We start from the raw sequence: 19,167 nt of genomic DNA on the forward strand, positions 1-19,167 counted from the left end.
AAGGTTGGAGAGGACTACATGTGGCCCACCGTGACTCTTTATCAGGGTGGACTACATGTCCTTGGAGGTCCCCTCTCGCCCTAACTTCAAAACCTGACCAAATCCTTCAAATAGCCCCCGCTTTTGAATAGCTTCTCAGTTCCACAGCCTTTAGCATCTCTCTGAGGTTACTGCTTGACTTACCACAACTGGGAGTGGAATTTTGGTCGCTAAGCAATGCGGTTGTTAAGTGAATCATCTGGTGACCAGACCTGATTTCTGCAGGCACTTTGACCACAGCTGTTAAGTGAGTCACACAGTCCTTAAGCGAATCCAGCTTCTGCACTTGACTTTGCTTGTTGCAAATATGGCTGGGAAGGATGCATATCACAATTGCGCAACCGCAAGGAGCTGCAGCCATCGTGAATGCAAGCTGGTTGGCAAGTGCCTGAATTGCAATCCCATGACTAGAGGAGCGGTGCGACGGTCATGACTTCGAGGACAGGTCATAAGTCACTTTTTTCAAGGCCTCACAACTTCAAACCATCATTAAATGTTTGACAGACGAGGAGTGCCCAACTTTTTTTTTAAAGGAGCCCCTTTAATGTGTCCTAGTCCAGGAGTCCCCAACCCCCGGTTCGTGGACCGGTACCGGGCCCACAGCATGCCAGCAACCGGTCCGCACAAACATGCAAAGCCCCATCCGAGGGATGGAGGCAGCACCCAAAACCAAGCCCCCTCCCGGAAAAACCTCTCTCTACAGAACCGATCCCTGGTGCCCAAAAGGGGGGGGCTCCTGTCCTAAACTATTCTCAAAGCCCCGTCCATCAACTGAAAACTTTTTTGTGGCAAAAAAGGGCAAAGTGTGATGGTTCAATTATCTTTGGAAATTTGGAGCACATTTCTCCTTGGAGAAAATTATCACCAGCATCCTCCATTTCCTTTCCTTTCCTTTCCTTTTCTCCAAACTTGGAAATCAGAAAATAAAATAAAATAAAGGAAATTCTAGATACAGACGGGGTAGTTGGGAGATGCCTGGTCCCTTGGCAGTGGAGGGAAAAAGTGAGTCCATTATCATCTTACAAAGAGAGAGAAGTTCAACCCAAGGAGGCCAAGGGCTCCCCTCCCTAAAGACACCACCCCCCACCCCCATCAGCCCTTCTCTGTTGGTTTAAGGCCCACCAGAAAGCCTGGCCTGCAGCAGCCCTCATAAAGTCCCTTTGTTAGGGTGGATAAAGGAGGTGGGTGGGCTTCCATGAGGCTTTGGCGCTAGGAAGAGAGTCCCCCCCTCTTGCCAAAACAAAGAGGAGGGGTTTTTTAAGCCCCCCACCCCACCCTCTTGAGATGGAATTAACTCTTAGCTGGCTGGGAATCCCAATCAGCCAGAAAACGGCAGGCAGGCATGCAGGAAAAACTCAACTTTCTCCTCCTCAAAACTCCCTGCTCCGAACGAACGGAGGAAGGGAGAAGTGCCCCGTAGCGTGGGAGGGTTTTCCAAGTGAAAATTGTTGTGGGGAGGGGAGGGGGGGAAAGGGTTGGCATGTCCCTGAGAAAAAAATCTGGGCTGGGAAACCAGTTCCACCAGAGATGCGTCTCCAGGCAGATGATGCTCGAGTGAGATTTCTGGAATAGGAGGAGGAGGAGGAGAGGACCACGAAAGAATTCCCATCCACACCTGCCCAAAAGGAAAGGGGGAACCAAAAGGAGCAGAAATCAACCCCATTGGGGGCTTGGTGGGAGCCCCCTTCCCTGCCAAGGGGGCTCAAGGTTGCTGCCCTGCTCTTTTGGCAACCCCCCCAGCCCCCCCCCCCCGCATCCCATTCCAGCGGCTCAGGAATAAACAAGGCTCCAGCCTGCAGCCAAATGATGCTGCGGATCCGAGCAAAAACATTGTGGGAATCTTGTCTGGGCAAGTCAATCTGTTTCCTCCCCCCCCCAAAAAAAAGTTTAATCTAGTTTTCACTCCGATATAAGCCTGTTTTTTCATGTCCCCTTTTGTTGTGGTGCAAACACTTCCTTCCTCTATGGAGGCATCCTTCTGGGTTGCCCCCTCCCCTTGCCCCCTCCCCTGAAAAGGGGAGGGGGGAGCACCAAATATTTGCCTGTAGAGGTAGTCCTCATCTTATGACAACTGAGCCCAAACTTTTTGTTAATTGTTAGGTGACTTTTCCCCCATTTTACGACCTTCCTTGCCACAGTTGTTAAGTGAATCACTGCAGTTGCTATGTTAGTAACTTGGTTGTTAAGTGAATTTGGCTTGTCAGAAGGTCAGAAAAGGGGATCGCGTGACCTTGGCACACAGCAACGGTCTTAAGTATGGACCATCTCATGATCAGGAGAATGCTGCAAAGGTTGTAACTGGAGAAAAACGGCCATAAGTCACTTTTTTCAGTGCTGTTGTAACTTTCAACCAGTCTCTAAGTGGACTGCTGCTAAGTTGAGGACTAACTGTATCTTCCAGTTTTCTCTTTCTTGAAACGTCCCCCCCTTTTGATTCAAATTAGTACTCTTTAGATACCCTCAAAGTCTTGGGTAAACTACACTGAATTTCATTGCAGGTTTTCTCCCCCCCCCTTTTATACAGCCACTCCTGGTTTAGTGATGGCCTCATTTAGTGACCACTGACAGCTGCAACAGTGGTGAAAAAATAACTTTGTGACCAATCCGTGCATTTAGACCCTTTCAGGGTCTGTAGAGTGAAGGAAAGCTGAAGTTGGATCATAAGCTCAGTCATGTTGCCCCTCCCTACTGCTTTGCTTAACGACTGAGTTCCTGGTCCCCATTATGGTCAGTAAATGAGGACTGAGGTGGCAGTGCATCAAAGGGGCTATTTTTGGGTTGGGTAAGGTAGCAAGTTTTTTTTTCACCAGAAGGTGGCAGTGTTTCCATCAGCTTTTTCCACTCCCATTGGCAGCTCTGATGCTCCGCCCAGAACTCTCCACCAATCAACATTTTGGCAGACTCCACTAAGAATTCTGGGAATTGCAGTTCAACCTGTACGCCAGGTACATAGAAATCAGATTATAGGACCTAGCTTAGAAATAAGCAATGACCTAAGACTGGAGTCACACAGAACCCCAAGCCACAGCATTCTGGGAGTTGAAGTCCACCCATCTTCAAGCAGCCGAGCGGATTGAATCTTTTGGAAGAGAAAGAGAGTTTGATACCAAGCTGGTCAATCTTTCAATAGTTATTTTATTTTAACATCTCTGGTTTAATTACAGACAGTAAAATAGCTCAGTAGGTAGGAGGGCGAGTGGCAAAGAAATCCTGCATGTTTATAAAAACCCTCCAGAGTCAGCATGGGGGGGAAAAAAATACAACACCAAAGTGCTTGTCATCTATTTGCTTCTCTTCTCAGCCACAAAAAAAATAAAATAAGCCGAAAGGACTACAACTCCCAAGGCAAGAGTGAGCAGGGGTAGGGTGGTGGTGGGGGGTCTGTCCCCATTCCCAGTTCTGTGATTTCCCCCAAGGCCCCCTCTTTTGTCACAGGCTTCGGAGGAAGAGAACTTGGAGGGAGGAAGGAACGAAGGAAGGAAGGAAGTGTAAACCAGGAGGAAGGACTCCATGTACAGGAAGGAAGGAAGGAAGGAAGGGACTCAAAATGGAAGGGAGGGAGGGAAGGAAGGAACTATAAACTGGGAAGAACTCCATAAACAGGAAGGAAGGAAGGAAGGAAGGAAGGAAGGAAGGAAGGAAGGAAGGAAGGAAGGAAGGACTCTAAATGGGAGGAAGGAAGGAAGGAAGGAAGGAAGGAAGGAAGGAAGGACTCTAAAAGGAAGGAAGGAAGGAAGGAAGGAAGGAAGGAAGGAAGGAAGGAAGGAAGGAAGGAAGGAAGGAAGGAAGGAAGGAAGGAAGGAAGGAAGGGATACCATCTACCGGGTGAGCAGATGGCTTTGTCTCCACTACCGCCCCAGGGCAAAGAAAGGGATGTGTGTCTCTGTGTGTCCCTGTTGTTTGTTTTGAATGTGTGTGTTTTCTTTCTCTCTCCAAAGAAACAAAAGTCGTCAAGATTTCCAAGCTGCAAAAACCGGGAATCGCAGAAGCTCCACCATCCCGAGACACCAAATGTCCCAGACTCCCATCACTCCAGACCATCCCTGAGAGGGGGCCAAAGAGAGTCCTCTAGCATTTGGGGACCCCGGCCAGGCTAAGTGGGGTGACCCTGGATCCATCAGGATAGCTAAGAAGGAGGGGTCTCTCTTCAGGAGAGAGGAGGGGTCTCCGGAAATCAGGGGGCCAGACCTGCATTGGGGGAAGATCTCATTCCATGAAGACCTGGAGAAGAATCAAAGCCGGCTCGATTTATTTTCCAAAGAGAGGGATGGGATGGAAGGAGAGGCAGATGGTCCTCGGCTTCTGCCAGGCTGTCCTCCATCACCCAAGCCCAGCATTAACCTGCAAGGGGGGGGGGGTTGTAAGCAAGGCCAAGGATGCATCAGCCCCCCCCCGGCCCCCACCAAGGATGCAGGGAAAGCTGTTGGTCAGTATTGTGGATGTAACTGAGGCCTGGTCCCTTCCTTCCTCTCTGCCAGGATGGCTGAGTGTTTCTCAACCTCAACAACCTTAAGATGGCTGGGGAATCCTGGGAGTTGAAGTCCCACCATCTTAAGGTTGCCGAGGTTGGGAAACACTGACCCATGGATGAAGAAAACTTAATGTGGGTGGGTGGGTGAGAGATGGCCCTTTCACCCCCGTGTTCCTCTCTGGAACGCCCCCCCCCCTGGGTCTTTGGCTGCCCCAGCTCGGATCCTATCAGCTGAATTTCGGCTCCAACGGACGCTCAGCAGAGGAAGGAAGGCGAGGAGGGTAGAGGAAAACTCCCAATCTGGAGACTTTTGGTGACAAGGGAGACGCCACGCTGGCTCATAAGAAAGCCCCCCCCCCACTTTCCCCTCCAGCTCTCCTTTCTCGGCTGTGCAGCAGCAGGGAGAAGAAGGAGGGGAGGGCTATGGAAAGAAAAACGACAACAACCACTGAGAGAATAGGGAATAAATACAGTCTTCCAAAATATATATTTTTTTTTTAAAAAAACCCTTTGTTTCCGACGCTCCAACCGCTGTTTCCTTGCACTCCAGGTTAGCAAGTGCAAGAAAAGAAACTCCCCCCCGGGGGGGGGTTCCCACCTGCTTTTTGAGGAAAGGGACTCTCCTCCCTCAACCCTGCCACGTAAGTTTTCGGCTTGCCCCTCCCCCCCATCCCTCGGCCGCCCTGCCCCGTCCCGTCCCCCCCACCCACCCCGTCTGCAGCACACAATCCTGCTCCGTAGTGAAGGCTGATGTCAGGAGAAATGATAAAAAGAAATAAAAATCAAATCACGGTCGCTGCCCGGCGAGTGGACCTCCAGGCGGTCTGGCGGGGGGGGGGGCGGTCAGCAGAGGCGGAAGGCAGCTTATAGCATCCCGAGCTGCAGCAGCGAGTTGGCGTAAACCATTGGCTTAATGTTCGGATGAGGCTGAGGGAGGGAGGAAGGAGAGAAGGGAGGAGTAGAGAGAAAAGGAAAGAAGGAAGGAAAAAGAGGGAAGGAGGAATAAAAAGAAGGAAAGAGGGAGGGAGGGAGGAAAAGAGAAGGAGAGAGGGAGGAAGGAAGGAAGGAAAATGAGAGATGGACGAGGGAGGGAGGGAGGAAGGAAGGAAAAAAGAAAGGAAACTCAGTGAATCCACCCACTTTCTGCCCCCCCTCGGGCTGCCTCCGCCAGATGCCCAAGACCCCCAGCGCAGGGACCCCGGAGCGCCAGCCCCCCCCCTCGCCCCAGAAGCCCAGACTCACCACTGCTGTGAACTGGTGGAACTCCGGCCGCAGGTCTGAGCCTTGCAAATGGATGTAGGCCCCCTTATTGCCCATCTGGTCACTGGCATGAGAGCGATGGGGGGGAAAGAGGTTGCCCAGCTGTTCTCAAAACAGCTGGAAGAGCAGGAAGACCCCGGGAAGCCACTTTCTCCCCCCTCCCACCAATGACACCCTGTGGAAAACAACCGCGAGCCACCATTTCCAGTGCCGTTGTAACTTCAGACAGCCACTAAATGAACAGCTGTGAGTTAAGGCCTACCTGCACGTGGTGGGGGGTGGGCTTTTTCCTCCCCCCCCTCCAGGGAAGGGCGTTCAGCTAAGCAGCGAAGGTGCCAATGACTTTTTTTTTGGCAAGAGATCCCCCCCGTAAAGATCCCCCACCCATGTGCAAAGACAGAAATTGTTCCGTTTGGGGAAGGGGGCTTCCCACGGCCCAGCTCTCCTCCTCCGGAACCCACCTGAGGGGGGTCCCACCGCTTCCCTGCCCCAGGCTCACCAGTAGTTGGGGGCCGAGAAGACCGTGACGCACTTCCCCTCGTGGGCCACCTCGTAGCCCTCGGCCTTCACCTCGTGGCTCCGGATGATGTAGTCGAGCTGGTTGCTTTCCAGGAAACTCTTCGTGACGTCCGGGCCAAACTGGCAGCTGACGCCCCGCTTACTGACCGACCGGCCATTCTGTGTGTGTGTGTGAGAGAGAGAGAGAAAGAGAGAAAGAGAGAGAGAGAGAGAGAGAGAGAGAGAGAGAGAGAGAGAGAGAAAGTCCGGTCAACCAGAGCGAGCCACAAACAGCCGAACTCTGGCAAATCTGATCCGGCCGGTCCTTTTCCATCTCATCCTCGTCTTGCCACCGTTCGTTTAGTGACCAAAGTTACAACGGGGACTGGCGACCGGCGCTCACAGCAGTACCCCAACGGTACTTGGGCACTTGCCAACTTGGTTTTATGACGGGTGCGGGACGCCGGGGTGAGGCAATGGCCATCCTCGACTTTCCCAGCTGGCTTTGCTTAACAACCATTTGACTCATTTAACAGCCAGAATGACCCGTTTAACATCAATAGCAAAAGAAAAAAGGTTGTGAAGTCAGCCAGTCACATGGGGTGACTCGAGTTTGTAACCGCCGTGAGTTACGGCCATAATGGACAGGCTCCGTTATAGTCATAACTCAAGGACTACCTGTACCGTCTCCTTCGAGAGTATCTTACCCTCTCAAATGGTGGCAAAAGTTCCCAGAGGTGGAGAAGTAGAGAAGTGGTTTATCTCAGTCCTCCTCTTAAAATTTGTCCGTGTGTGTGTGTGTGTGCGTGTGTGTGTAGGATCTCTAACAGCATGTTCATTTTTTCCACTCCCTACAGTAGCCCGCAGCATCATGAACCATCCACACCAACCAGAACTACCTCCTTTAATTAATGCCAGCTGAAAAATTAATTTTTAATTAATTAATGCCAGCTGAAGAAAGAACCACACCTAAACTTGGAGAATCAGAAGCTTTTTTGGGGGGGTGCGGGGGAGAGAGACCAGACCGTAGGAGGAATGGTAGAACTTGGGGAAGAGGGTGGAGTTAAAAGAGGCATCAGCCTAGAATCAGACTAAGTCCTATCTCCACGGATTGCTGTTGAGCCTTATCTAACTTGAAGCTGGCGCTAACCATTAGGTGAGAAGATTGCTGCACACAGGCTCTGAGCAATAAAGCAGTTTAATTGGACTTCCATGTGTGGACCTGGTCTTTCACGTTTCACATTCGTGTGCAACGCCATGCCCGGTTCCCAGGGATGAGGGAGGGCTCAGATAATGCCAAAAGCTGAAGCCTAAGTTGAGGGACACTCGGGATGCCAAAGCCGGACTCACCTGGGGTTGGGGATCTGACCACAACAGGTCACACATGGGACCTGCCCAAGAGAAGACAAGAGGTCAAGTGAAGAGAACAAGGAAGGCAGACAACACGAAACAGAACATTAGCGGACCATCCTCGGCAAGAACAGGTTGCTGAATCTCACTTGGGTTGTGCTCCTCTACCAAGAATCCAGGATTCCATGGGCTTCCCCAGCAGCCTCAACGTGCAGCTATCTTGAGATACTTTGACCTAGCTCAGCTTCTGCTAACAGGGTGAGGAGGCAAAGCCCTAAGCACAGGGGGCTGGAGATATGGACCCACAAACACCACCTAGGATACAGTTTCAAGGCTTCCTCCACCTCCAGAGATCTTGGACACGACCAGGGGTAGGCAACCTTGGCTCTTTGATGACTCGTGGACTTCAACTCTCAGAATTCCTGAGCATAGCTGGCTCAGGAATTCTGGGAGTTGAAGTCCACGAGTCATCAAAGAGCCAAGGTTGCCTACCCCTGGACAAGACCATCCCTTGTGAGGATCAGGCAACTTGGGAAGGGAGGTCCAAAGGGGCTGGAAGGTGGTGGGCTGGGGAAAGTTGACCAAAGGTTTCTTTCTTTAGGCAAAGGGGAGGCCCAGCTGAGCAGGACGCACCTTATCCAGCTAGACAACCTGAGGACATTCCCCATCACATCTGCTCACCTGAGTCTGGAGGTTGACGATTCCTCTCAATCTTCCGGATATCGTCTAACATGACACCGTCTTCGCTGAAGAGTCCACCGTGCATTATCTGTTGGGGGGGAAGAGGAGCCCTAAAGTCAGAGACGGTGGCCACCACCCGTGTCACCCAGGCTTCAACCATGCGCTCACGACCCCCACGGCTTTCTTTCTTTTCCAGGGCAGCCCTTGTCCGTCAGACCCGGGCCCGGCCTCCCGGCCTCCTTACCAACACCTTCCCGTTGATGCAGTGCACCAGGGGCAGCCATTCGAAGACTTCGCTGAAGAGCTCAAACATCTGAGCCGTGTACTTGGCTTTGACTTCGCCTTCGAAGCCGTAGATCTGGTTCATGTTGTCCGTTTCGTGGTTCCCTGAAGGAGAGGAGAAATCAGGAGGCAGAGGACCCAGAATACCGGGAGTCCTCCACTTACGGCTACTATGGAGCCCAACACTTTCTGTTGTAAAGTGAGATGTTGGTCAAGCGAGCTTTGCCCCATTTGACAACCTTTCTCGCCATACTTCAGGGGTCTTCGAACTTGACCCTTTTATGACTTGTGGACTTCAAATCCCAGAATGCCTCAGCCAGCGTGCCTTAGGAATTCTGGGAGTTGAAGTCCACAAGTCGTAAAAGGGCCAAGTTCGAAGACCCCTGCCATAGTTCTTAAAAATGAATCCCTGCAGTTGATCAGTTAGTAACCCATCCAGCTCCGGCCAGATGGGGGCTGGACAGGTAGCCCTTGACTTACTGACCGGGCAAAGGAGCCCAAAATGACCACTGATAGGCAAGGCAGTTGTTAAGCGAGCTCTGCCCCATTTTACGACCTTTTCTGCCGCAGTTGTTCAAGTGAATCATGCGGTCGTTAAACGAATCTGGCCTCCCTCTTTGACTTTGCTTGCGGGAAGCCTGCTGGGAAGGTCACAAATGATGATCACGTGACTCCGGGACAGTGCAACCGTCGTAAGTACATGCCAGTTGCCAAGGGTCCGGGTTTTAATCCCTTGACTGTGCGGGATGCGGCAACTGTCATTAAGTGGAAAAACTGGTCGTAGGTCAGTGCTGTTGTAACTTTGAGTGGCCACTAAAGAAATGGTTGTAAGTTGAGGATTGCCTGTGGACACTGAATGACTGAAATGTGCCAATGAACAACACAAGCTGTAGAAAATGGGCACGGGGCTGTTATGGGGGGGGGAGGTAGCCCCCCCTCCTAGCCCTCCTTTCCCTGAAAACCTTTGGAGATTCAGAGGCTTACCTCGGAGCAAGTGGAAATGATCTGGATAGAGCAGCTTGAAACCAAACAGGGTTAGTATCACCTCCACCGAGAAGGAACCGCGGTCGACAAAATCCCCGTTGAATAGCTGAGGTGGGGCAGCTTGTTCAAGAAAATAACACGGGAAATGCAAATCTTCCTTTCCTTTCCCTTCCTTCCTTCCTCTCTTCCCTCCCTCCCTCCCTCATTTCCTCTTTCTTCCCTCCCTCCCCCTTCCTTCCCACTCCTCTCTGGACCCACTCGCATGCCTCAGGAGGCTCCTTCTTATCCCCCCCGCCCCCAAAACAAACCCCACATTCTACCAAGTTGAGAAGATGGCCAGCTGCTGAGGTCATGCCAGCCACTTCGCATGGGGAAAACTGAAAGAGCCATGAAAAACCCCAGCCGGTTGCGTTTTTGGAGATTCCAGCCATCCCGCCGACCAGGAAGCCTTGTGGAATCTTCTTAACTCGGTGTTTTCAAACTTGGCCGTTTTAACAAGGGTGGACTTCAACGCCCAGAATTCCCCAGGCAGCAGGGGTTAAAAGTCCACCCATCTTAAAGTGGCCAAGTTTGAAAAAAGATCTTTCAGCCGCTATGAAATATTTGGTACCCAACATGGCTTCAAAAAGCTCTGTAAGAACGTCTGAATGCAAAACCCCGAGCACCGTCTGGACCAGGGGTACGCAACCGTGGCTCTTCGATGACTCGTGGACTTCAACTCCCAGAATTCCTGAGCCAGCCTGGCTCAGCTTGGAGACCTCTCCCTTTCCCCTCAGCATGGCTGGCTCAGGAATTCTGGGAGTTGAAGTCCACGAGTCATCAAAGAGCCAAGGTTGCCCACCCCTGGTTTGGAGAATCCTAGAGACTGCCCAGCACACCCAGAAATTCAGAGAAGGGCTCCCAGTAATTGGGGGGGGGGAAGGGGAAGGATCCTGTAGCTTCAGCTGACCCCATCTATCCCAAGTCTTGGCTATACACCAAATCCTATTCAGGCTGGCGGACCCAGGAGCTCCACAACTGCTCTTCTCTCCCAGAAGACACCGCTCCACAGAGCCCCCAGCCACCCCACCGAGTTTCCCCCACACAAAAAAAGATACATATGGATTGTATTCCGAGGGCAGCCCGTTCAGCTCGAATATATTCAGGAGGTCATAGTATTGCCCGTGGGTGTCTCCACAGACAGTAATCTTCTCCGTCTAGATGAAAGGAGAGAGAAGAAGACTCAGCAGAGGTCATGAAGATGAGTCAGAGAGGAATGCTTGTATCACCGGGATAATTTTTTTTCGCCTCTTGTGCTCTGACTAAATGAAGCCAAGGGAGACTTGGTGCCGCGAGCGAATTCATAAGGGGACCCGGGAAAAGCCTCTTTGGCGCTTCCAATTAGACATCAAAGGTGCTGCTCTGCTTCGTCAGACGAAAATGACCCCAATTTCAGGGAGATAAGAGCTGTGGAATTGGACAAGCTCAGGAGACGCTCACCTGTATCAGCTGAGCCAGGTTTAGCAGGCGCACCTGTGCGTGGCGGTGACACCGATCCAGCTCACTTAATTACAGGGTCCCCGTCACCAGCCCTAAGAGGTTAATTAGTTCCTCGGAAAGTGGGGGGGGGAATGATTATTTCTGTTAGCACTGAGAAGACCCTTGGTAGGATGTGCTTGTTGAACAGGTAAGCAAGTTCAAAGAAAATAGGTGGAAATGGGATGTGCCAGTGGAGCTAACGTGTGTGTGTGTGTGTGTGTGTGTATAGATAACCTTTATTGTCATTTTTTTCCTGTGGGCACAATGGCACACATTAAAAATGAAATTTAGTTGCTTGCTCTCAAAGTGTACACACCCATAACACACATTTAAAACACACTATACACAACATACCTATAGACCTACACCCTTACATATGAGTAACATATAAATATTAATATGTAATTTGTAGGTGCCGCTTTCTTACCAAAAAAAGAGCTGGTTTGTGGTAGGTAAAAAAAGTCACCAGAGAGTGATTAGAGAGGACAAGGCTTGTGGACTTCAACTCCCAGAATTCCTCAGCCAGCCAGGAGTTGAAGTCCACAAGTATTAGTTGCCAAGTTTGAAGACCCCTGGATTAGAGCATGTTGGCAACTAGAAAATGAGTGGACTTCAACTCCCAGAATTCCCTAGCCAGGGTGAAGTTGGAAGTCCCACCCATTTTCAATTTCATTAGCATGCAGGCTCGGCAATTTGGGGAATTGAAGTCCATCCACCTTCAGGCTGGCAACACTGAGAAACGCTGGACTAAGGAGTCTTCATATTCCGAGTAGTAGGAATAAAGGAAGAATCATGGGGTAGCGTGTATTTTTTTTTCAATTTTCATTGTATTTTTTCCCCCTTCCATTTTTTTTGAGGGGGGGGGTGCAATGTTTTGTTTTGTTGCTTTAGCCCTGCGAGTGCCACCCCGAGTTGCAAGTTTAAAATTGGCAGGCTGTGTTGGTGGATGCAACAGTAATAAACATACAAAGCAGCAATCCCGGGTAAGAAAGACGCCCTTACCTCTTTTAACGTGGTTTCTACAAGGGTGGGGAGTTTTGATAGCACCTCTTTCACTTGCACTAAAATCTGCGGGGGGAAAAAGGAGGATTTGCCAATAAGCAGGCAGACAGGTAGCAAAGAGGAACGGAACAATCCGGGCTGGAGAGTGCGGTCTTTCCCAATGCAGGCAGTGCTCAGCAACTTTGGGGAAAGTAATTTACCATCTATCCTCACCCTTACGACTCTCTCTCTCTCTCTCATTCTCTCCCTCTCTCTCTCTCTCTCTCACACACACACACAGAGTCACATAATTGCAATTTATACAACTGCAATTTTAATTTGCATTTACAACTCTTGCAGCCTTCTAGTTACGCGATTATTCGCAGCCTTCCCAGCTGGACTCGCTCCAGGATTTCCTTAACCCTCGTAGCAATTTGCTTAACGGCCATGGTGAAAACGGTTGCAAAATTGAGTCACGGGGTCAACTTGTTTCACGACTGCCCGGACTGACCGATGATGGAAATTGGGGTCACAAATGAGGTCGTTAAGTGGAGGGCTACCTGCAGAAGGGGAGGGGGAGGGTCAGTTACCTGATATGCACATTTCCGGTGCAGCTTCTTCTGATCCTTGTACCACTGCATCAGTTCCTTCATGAATTCCAAGGTGACCTTCCCGTTCTCCAGCTTCGGGCCGCTGTACTCGTCCTCAATGGCTGAAGAAAAGGGGAGAGAAGGACGCAGGTGAGCAGAGCAGCTGGCAAGGAAAAGCCGGGACAAGCAGGAGGCTTCCAGGCCTCTCCTTCCGTGACCACGTGGGGACCAGGGTTGACTTTCTAGCAAAATCTGCTGCTGTTCTCTTAAGTTTCCACTTGAGCAGTAAGATCTAAGACAAGGACCTCCCAACCTGGGCACCTTTACGACCTGGAGACTTCAGTCCCCAGAATTCCTCAGCCAGCCAGCCAGCCAACTTTAATATGGGGGAGGTGGACGTCAACTCCCAGAATTCCTCAGCCAGCCAGGTAACTTTTAAGACTCTCAGGAGATTCTCAGCCATCAAGCAACTTTAAGACTTGTGGATTTCAATTCCCAGCATAGCTGGCTGGGGAATTCTGGGAAGTCCACAAGCCTTAAAGTTGCCAAGGTCGGAGACCCCTGCATTTACGCCCCAAATTCCATGAGGCTGGGCCACTGGGCTTCCATCTCTTCTTTGCCACTTTGCTGATGGCGACTCAGCCCCTCTCTTGTTTCCACTCTCGGGGTTGGTGGGCACAACCTCGTGGCTGGCAGCCCAAGAGGTCTTTGAAAAGAGGCGTGAGGAGCCTCCGTGGAGGGCCAGGGGACCCTGATACATTTTCCGAGAACAGCCCCTCCCCCCCGCCCTGACTCACTCATATTCTCGATGTCCAGGGAGTCGACCACGGAGCGCTTGTGCTCGTCGCTGGCAATGGCCCGCTCAAAGGCTTTCTGCTTCACGATCTTGTGGCATTCCTGATACTTCATCTTGGCGTCCTTATCGTTCGGCTTCACCTTGACCACCTGGGGCAGGCAGGGGAGAAAAGACAGAGGAAGGAGAGGCCTGGATCACTTTCCTGCCTCTGACCCCTCGGGCTGTGGTCAGCAAAGAGGAACGGCCTTGGGCCACATATAAAATATGTGGCATATGTACATAAGTAGCAGCTGGTCCTCAACTTTATCATTGAGTGACTGTTCCAAGTTACCCCGGTACTGAAAAAAGGGACTTAGGAGCGGGTTTCCCCCCCCCCAGACTTATGACCGTTGTGGCAGCCCCATGATAATGTGATCAAAATTCGGACACTTGGCAACTGGCTTGTATTTGTGACGGTTGCAGAGTGCCGGGGTCACATGATCCCCTTTTGCGGCCACCTGACAAGCAACGGGGAAGCCAGAATCACTTAACAGTGTGACTATCTTAACAACTGTGACTAACTTAATAACTGCAGCGATTCATTTAACAACTGTGGCCAGAAAGGGGTAAAAATTCAATTAGCTGGCTCGATTAGCAACAGAAATTTCCGGCGCCACTGCGGTTACAAGTTGAGGGCTCTGTGTCATGTTAAAAGGTTCCAATCTTGTGGGGCTGCAATTGCCGGCTCTCCGGGGCCACAGGCACCCCGTGGGCCACGGCTGGGATACACACCTGCTCCGACCCCTTCTGGGACCCTCCCTGTATTTCTCTCCCTTACCGTCTCGTAATCCCGCAGAGCCGCCTTGAACTTCCCCAGGGCCATGTTGCTGGTCGCTCGGCGGTAGTAGCCCTTGATGTATTTTTTGTCCAAGTCGATGGACTTGGTGGCGTCGGCCAGGGCGTAGCCATAGCACTCCGTCCGCAGGTAGGCCAAGCTGCGGTTGGCATAATAGATGGCGTTGGTGGGGTTGAGTTCAATGGCCTGGGAGTAATACTTGACTGCGTTCTCGTAGTCCTTCGCTGGGGGGGGGGGAAGAAAGGAAGAAGGCATGAAAAGGACAGATCTACTGCGCTCTCTCTCTCTCTCTCTCTGGCTTGCTCTCATTTTATATACTGGTGGCTGTCAGGGTTGGAGGGAGTCGTCCAAGTCATTCCATAATTGGTTGTTTACTCTTCAGCTTCTTAAAACGAGAGAAAACTCCCCTCCCTTCGAGCACTGATGATGTTACCTAGTTGGGTAACGAAACGTCTGCAAGGAAAGCACCCAGCTGAGGGAGCACCAAGAGCCCCACAAATTTTGCCCTATTTATGATCCCCACCCTTGAAGCAAAACCTCAGCTAATGGAACACTATATCTACCCAGTGCTGACTGCCTTTTTAGAATGTTTTCGGTGCCGTGGATTTTGTCATGAACTCTCCTCTCCAAATCCCACAGCACCACGGGTGTCAGGGGGGGGGAAAAGCAAAAAGAAGCACATTGTTGTAGAGACAAAGTTCCTGTGTTACACAACAAGGATCCACGAGAGCCAGAATGAGATAATAACTAAGAGGACAGAAAAAGCCGCCCCTGGCAAGGGTTAACAGACAGCCACATTCTGGCAGCCCGAACTGTTTAATAACCAACTTCAAGACAACCCGGGGGCAAAAATTAAGCACTCGATCAACAAGAAAGCAGAGAAATCCACCATTAGCAATTAATTTTCAAGGACAACAACTAGAAATCTAAGAACAAGGGTTCCTGTGAGCCTACTCAGAGGAGATTGCTTCCTGTTGAGTCCCCAAAAGGCAAAGAAGTAGAATTCAATGGCTACTTTCTGATTCTGCAGGCAACTTTTTCCAGTTTTTAGAAGAGAAGAGAAGACACCTTTCTCTCTATAGGAAAATGACAGTTTCAGCCAGCCTACCAACCAAGCAACCTGCTCTAAAAAATAACAGTGGGTCCGGCCCCCTGTTCATTCAGAAAGCTCTGCAAATTGCTGATTACAACAGATTTAAGTGCTAATTTTCCAGATGGATCACTGCACTCCAAAAAGATAATTCTAGTGGGTGCCCAGACAACTAGCCATACTGTGAGTGCTTTAGGCTCCCTTGCTTGCCTGCAATCAACAGAGATAATTATTATATTATCGTCTGACTTTTATCCTAAGTAACTCAAGGCAGAGAAACGTACCGTACTTAATACTCCTTTGTCCTCCTATTTTTCCCCTAGCAACAACCCTGTGAGGTGGCTTGAGCTAAGTGCGTGTGACTGGCCCAAAGTCGCCCAGCCAGCTTTCATGGATTTAGGTGGAGCTAGAACTCACCATCTCCTGGTGATCGGCCCAGAGTCACCCCAATTGGCTTTCTTGCCTGAGACAGGACTAGAACTCACCATTGCCTCATGGTTGGCACGAGGTCACCCAGTCAGTTTTCATGCCTAAGGCGGAACTAGGACTCACTGTCTCCTGGTTTCTAGGCCAGCACTTTAACCACTAAGTCAAGCTGGCTCTTAACTCGTAATCCAATTTGTCCAGTTCGATTTCAACTTGCTGGTCTAGATCAAGTTGTTGAAGGAGTGCAAGAATTCTGAGCAGCATCCCCAAGAGATAAGAGTATTACGTTTTTTTTATTGTAAGCTGTTGCTCTGTCACTCTGATTTTGAGTGGCCTCCCTATCTAATGAGTAAACAAGTTGTAAGAGAGGAAAAGTCAATGAAATCCAGGGAAAGGGGGAGACATGAGAATAACTCCACCTTAATTAAGAGTGGGCAGACTCTGCCAGTCCTTGACAGTTCTGTGATTAAACCCTACAACCCTACAATAGAATCCCAGGTGTTATTGTGGTGTCTGCTTTCTGACTTGGCCTACCCCGAAGGGCCTACAGTCCTGCAAGGACTTGCTAAGATGTGTGGACCTCAACCCCTGGAATACCCAAGCCAGGAACGCTCTCTCCTCTTCTACTGAGCCTGTTGGCAGCTGCAGGCCAGGATGGAGCAAACCAGGTTGTCTCCTCGCCTCGTGACCCACAAAACTACCAAAACAGGAACAGGTTATTCTCCAAATAAGATCAAGGCTGCTCGGAGGTAGGCCTAAGCCTCAGACTGCATGCCCACTCCTATTTCAGGCAAAGAGGGGCTAACAAACCAGGGTACCAGCCAGCATCCCCTTCTCTTGAATGATAACTGACAACTTCTGGGAGCCAGTCATTCCACTGGCTAATTGTTCTGTCAGAAACTTTCTCCTTAATTCCAGCTTGGATCTCCCTCTGACTTCAACACCCAGAATTCCCCAGCCAGCATGCTTTAAGATAGGTGGGCTTAGAATCATAGAGTTGGAAGGGACCTTGGAGGTCTTCTAGTCCAGCCCCCTGCTCAAGCAGGAGAACCTGTCCTATACTGTCTCAGACAAGTGACTGTCCAGTCTCTTCTTAAAAACCTCCAGCGATGGAGCGCCCACAATTTCTGGAGGCAACTTCTGTTCCGCTGGTTGATTGTCCTCACTGTCAGGAAGTCTCTCCTTAATTCCAGGTGGCTTCTCTCCTTGGTCGGTTTCCAACCACTGTTTCTCGTCCTGCCCTCTGGTGCTTTGGAGAAGAGCTTGACCCCTTCCTCCTCTTTGGGGCAGCCCCTCAAATCCTGGAACCCGGCTATCGGGTCACCCCTCTTCTTCTCTGTCCATTGTGCCTGCCCAAGACCGGAGTTGAACGAAGCGGCTCCTTTCACAGGGAAGACCCTTCCCCACTGGCTTCTTCCCATCGTTCGCAGCCAAGTCAAAGCCCCATCATGTGTGCACAGCCAGGCCCCAAAAGAGGTTCGCGCTTTCCCCGCTGGCCTCCAAAGTCCAGGACCCCCCTGCCTGGGCGTGGGAAGCCCTTTCCTCCAGGTCAGCCGGCCCTGGCCCCTCCGACACCCAGCCTTGTTTGCCTCCTGCTCCAGTCGGATGGGAGTTGCAGTCCCCGCCTGCCCCAGGGATGGAGAACACCACCTGGGCTGCAAGGCCCATCAGCCACGAGGGCTACACCAAAAAAAAAAAAGAAAGAAAGGATGAGGAGGGGCAACAGTCTCAAGTCTCCAAGGGCGAGCAGGAGGTATGGGGTCGGACTACAAAACCCATCACACACCATGCCGGCAGGGGACGATGGGGCATGGAGTCCATCCCAGTCCGCGAGGAAGCTTGCATGCAACCGAATTTCCTTTTAATGTATGCTGATCAGTGTACCTTCAAAGTGGCAATACAGCTATTATCTTATTCTATTCTATTGGCCTTTGGCCCCGCCCAGCAGGAGGCTCCTCCCCTCCCCACCTTTGGCCCCGCCCCGCAGGCTCCACCCTTTCCCCAGCCCCGCCCCCCGCCTCCTCCCTCCCTCCCTCCCTCCCTCCCTCCCGGCTACCTTTGAAGTAATCGTTCGCCTGCGTCTTGAGGGCTTCGGCTCGCTCCAGCGCCCCCGGCTCCCCTTCCTGCGGCGGCCGCTCGGCGCTGCCTCCGCCCCCGTTGCCGTTCTCCGCCCGCTCGCCCTCCGCCATCGCCGCCGGGCCGTAAAGCGAGGCGCCCTGACAACCAGCCACGGGGGGCAAGGGGGGGGGAACCCAGCAGCCGTCAAGCCCGCCCGTCGCAAAGCTCCGCTTAGCGGGAAAAGCGCGGGGGGGAGGAGCCTGCTGCGGAAGCGTCAGCGGCGGGCGGGGCTATGGCGCGTGCCGCCCATGCGCACAAGCCCCGCTTCGCTCTTCAGCGCGGGGGGGGGGTTACCAGAGAAAAAAAGCGTTTCCTCCCTCGCGGGCTAGAGCGCCGCTTAAAAGGCAGAGCAAGCCTGGGGATAGGGCAGCCGTTTAGGACGGGGGCGGGGCTGTTCCGGGAGTCCGGATTGGCTGCCGTGGTATGACGGAGGAGTAAGAGCGGATGCGATTGGCGCATCAGAAATCCTCCGCACCTGCCGAAGGGGGCGGGGCCTCCTCGTGTAGTTGGGCGTGGCTTGCAATGTTGGGTTATCTATAGGAAAGGTGTCAAATGAGAAAGGAGCGGTAAGTATTAATGGTAAGGACGAGGATTAGCCAGGATCACCTGCAGGCGATAATTCCCGGTCAGGTTGTTCTTTCTAGTAGAGTTAAGCGAGCTAAGCCATGATTGGTTCACTAAACCATGATTGGCTGGTTAATGTTATGCTAAGCCATGAAAGCATGGTTGACAAAAGGAAAGGAATGACATTTGTGCAATTTCCTAAAGTAGAAGTTTTTTTTTCAAACTTGGCCACTGGAAGATGAGTGGACTTCAACTCCCAGAATTCCCCAGCCAGCTATGAGTTGAAGTCCACTCATCTTCCAGTGGCCAAGTTTGAAAAAAACGTTGCTTTAGACAGCCATATTATTTCTCCGTTCTTGCTGCTTTCTCTTCATTCTTCATTTTTATTAGCATTTCCAATTTTTCCAGCTTGGGCGGCAATTTCTTGGATCGCAAGAAAGGGTGGCAATTTCTTGGATCGCACCCAAATCTATATTTAAATATTCTGTGGCATGCGTTCTCTGTGGGCGCGCCGGATTTATGGAACCATCTTCCGGTTGAGCTCCGAATGGCGCCTGACCTCCGCTCCTTCCGGTGCGATCTCAAAACCTACCTTTTCGAACAAGCTGGCCTGGCCTGATGGGATGGGGTTGGGTTGTATTAATCTGTTTTAATCTATTTTTTAATGTGTTTTAACTTATTCAT

General features: G+C 51.3%; 1 protein-coding gene across 1 annotated transcript; it reads right to left on the minus strand.

Moving 5' to 3' along the window:
• Positions 1-5,218: 5,218 nt before the first annotated feature.
• Positions 5,219-18,023, minus strand: PPP5C (protein phosphatase 5 catalytic subunit). Its single transcript, XM_081334417.1, has 13 exons — positions 17,858-18,023; positions 14,268-14,509; positions 13,452-13,599; positions 12,655-12,776; positions 12,086-12,151; positions 10,663-10,761; positions 9,566-9,671; positions 8,544-8,686; positions 8,300-8,387; positions 7,619-7,659; positions 6,270-6,448; positions 5,753-5,834; positions 5,219-5,437 (listed from the first exon to the last, which is right to left on the minus strand). Exons 1-13 carry the CDS (start codon positions 17,988-17,990, stop codon positions 5,375-5,377), a joined length of 1,512 nt encoding a protein of 503 aa, XP_081190543.1. The 5' UTR covers positions 17,991-18,023; the 3' UTR covers positions 5,219-5,374.
• Between the last annotated feature and the right edge of the window lie 1,144 nt (positions 18,024-19,167).

Source organism: Vipera berus (genome assembly GCF_964194415.1).
Source record: "Vipera berus genome assembly, chromosome: 9".
NCBI lineage: Eukaryota > Metazoa > Chordata > Lepidosauria > Squamata > Viperidae > Vipera > Vipera berus.

Coding starts and splice junctions, on each gene's coding strand:
- PPP5C (XM_081334417.1), bottom strand. CDS start 17,990: ATGGCGGAGGGCGAGCGGGCGGAGAACGGCAACGGGGGCGGAGGCAGC. Junction 7,660..8,299: donor TCGTCAACCTCCAGACTCAG/GTGAGCAGATGT, acceptor TCTCTTGGGCAG/GTCCCATGTGTGACCTGTTG. Junction 6,449..7,618: donor GGTCAGATCCCCAACCCCAG/GTGAGTCCGGCT, acceptor ACACACACACAG/AATGGCCGGTCGGTCAGTAA.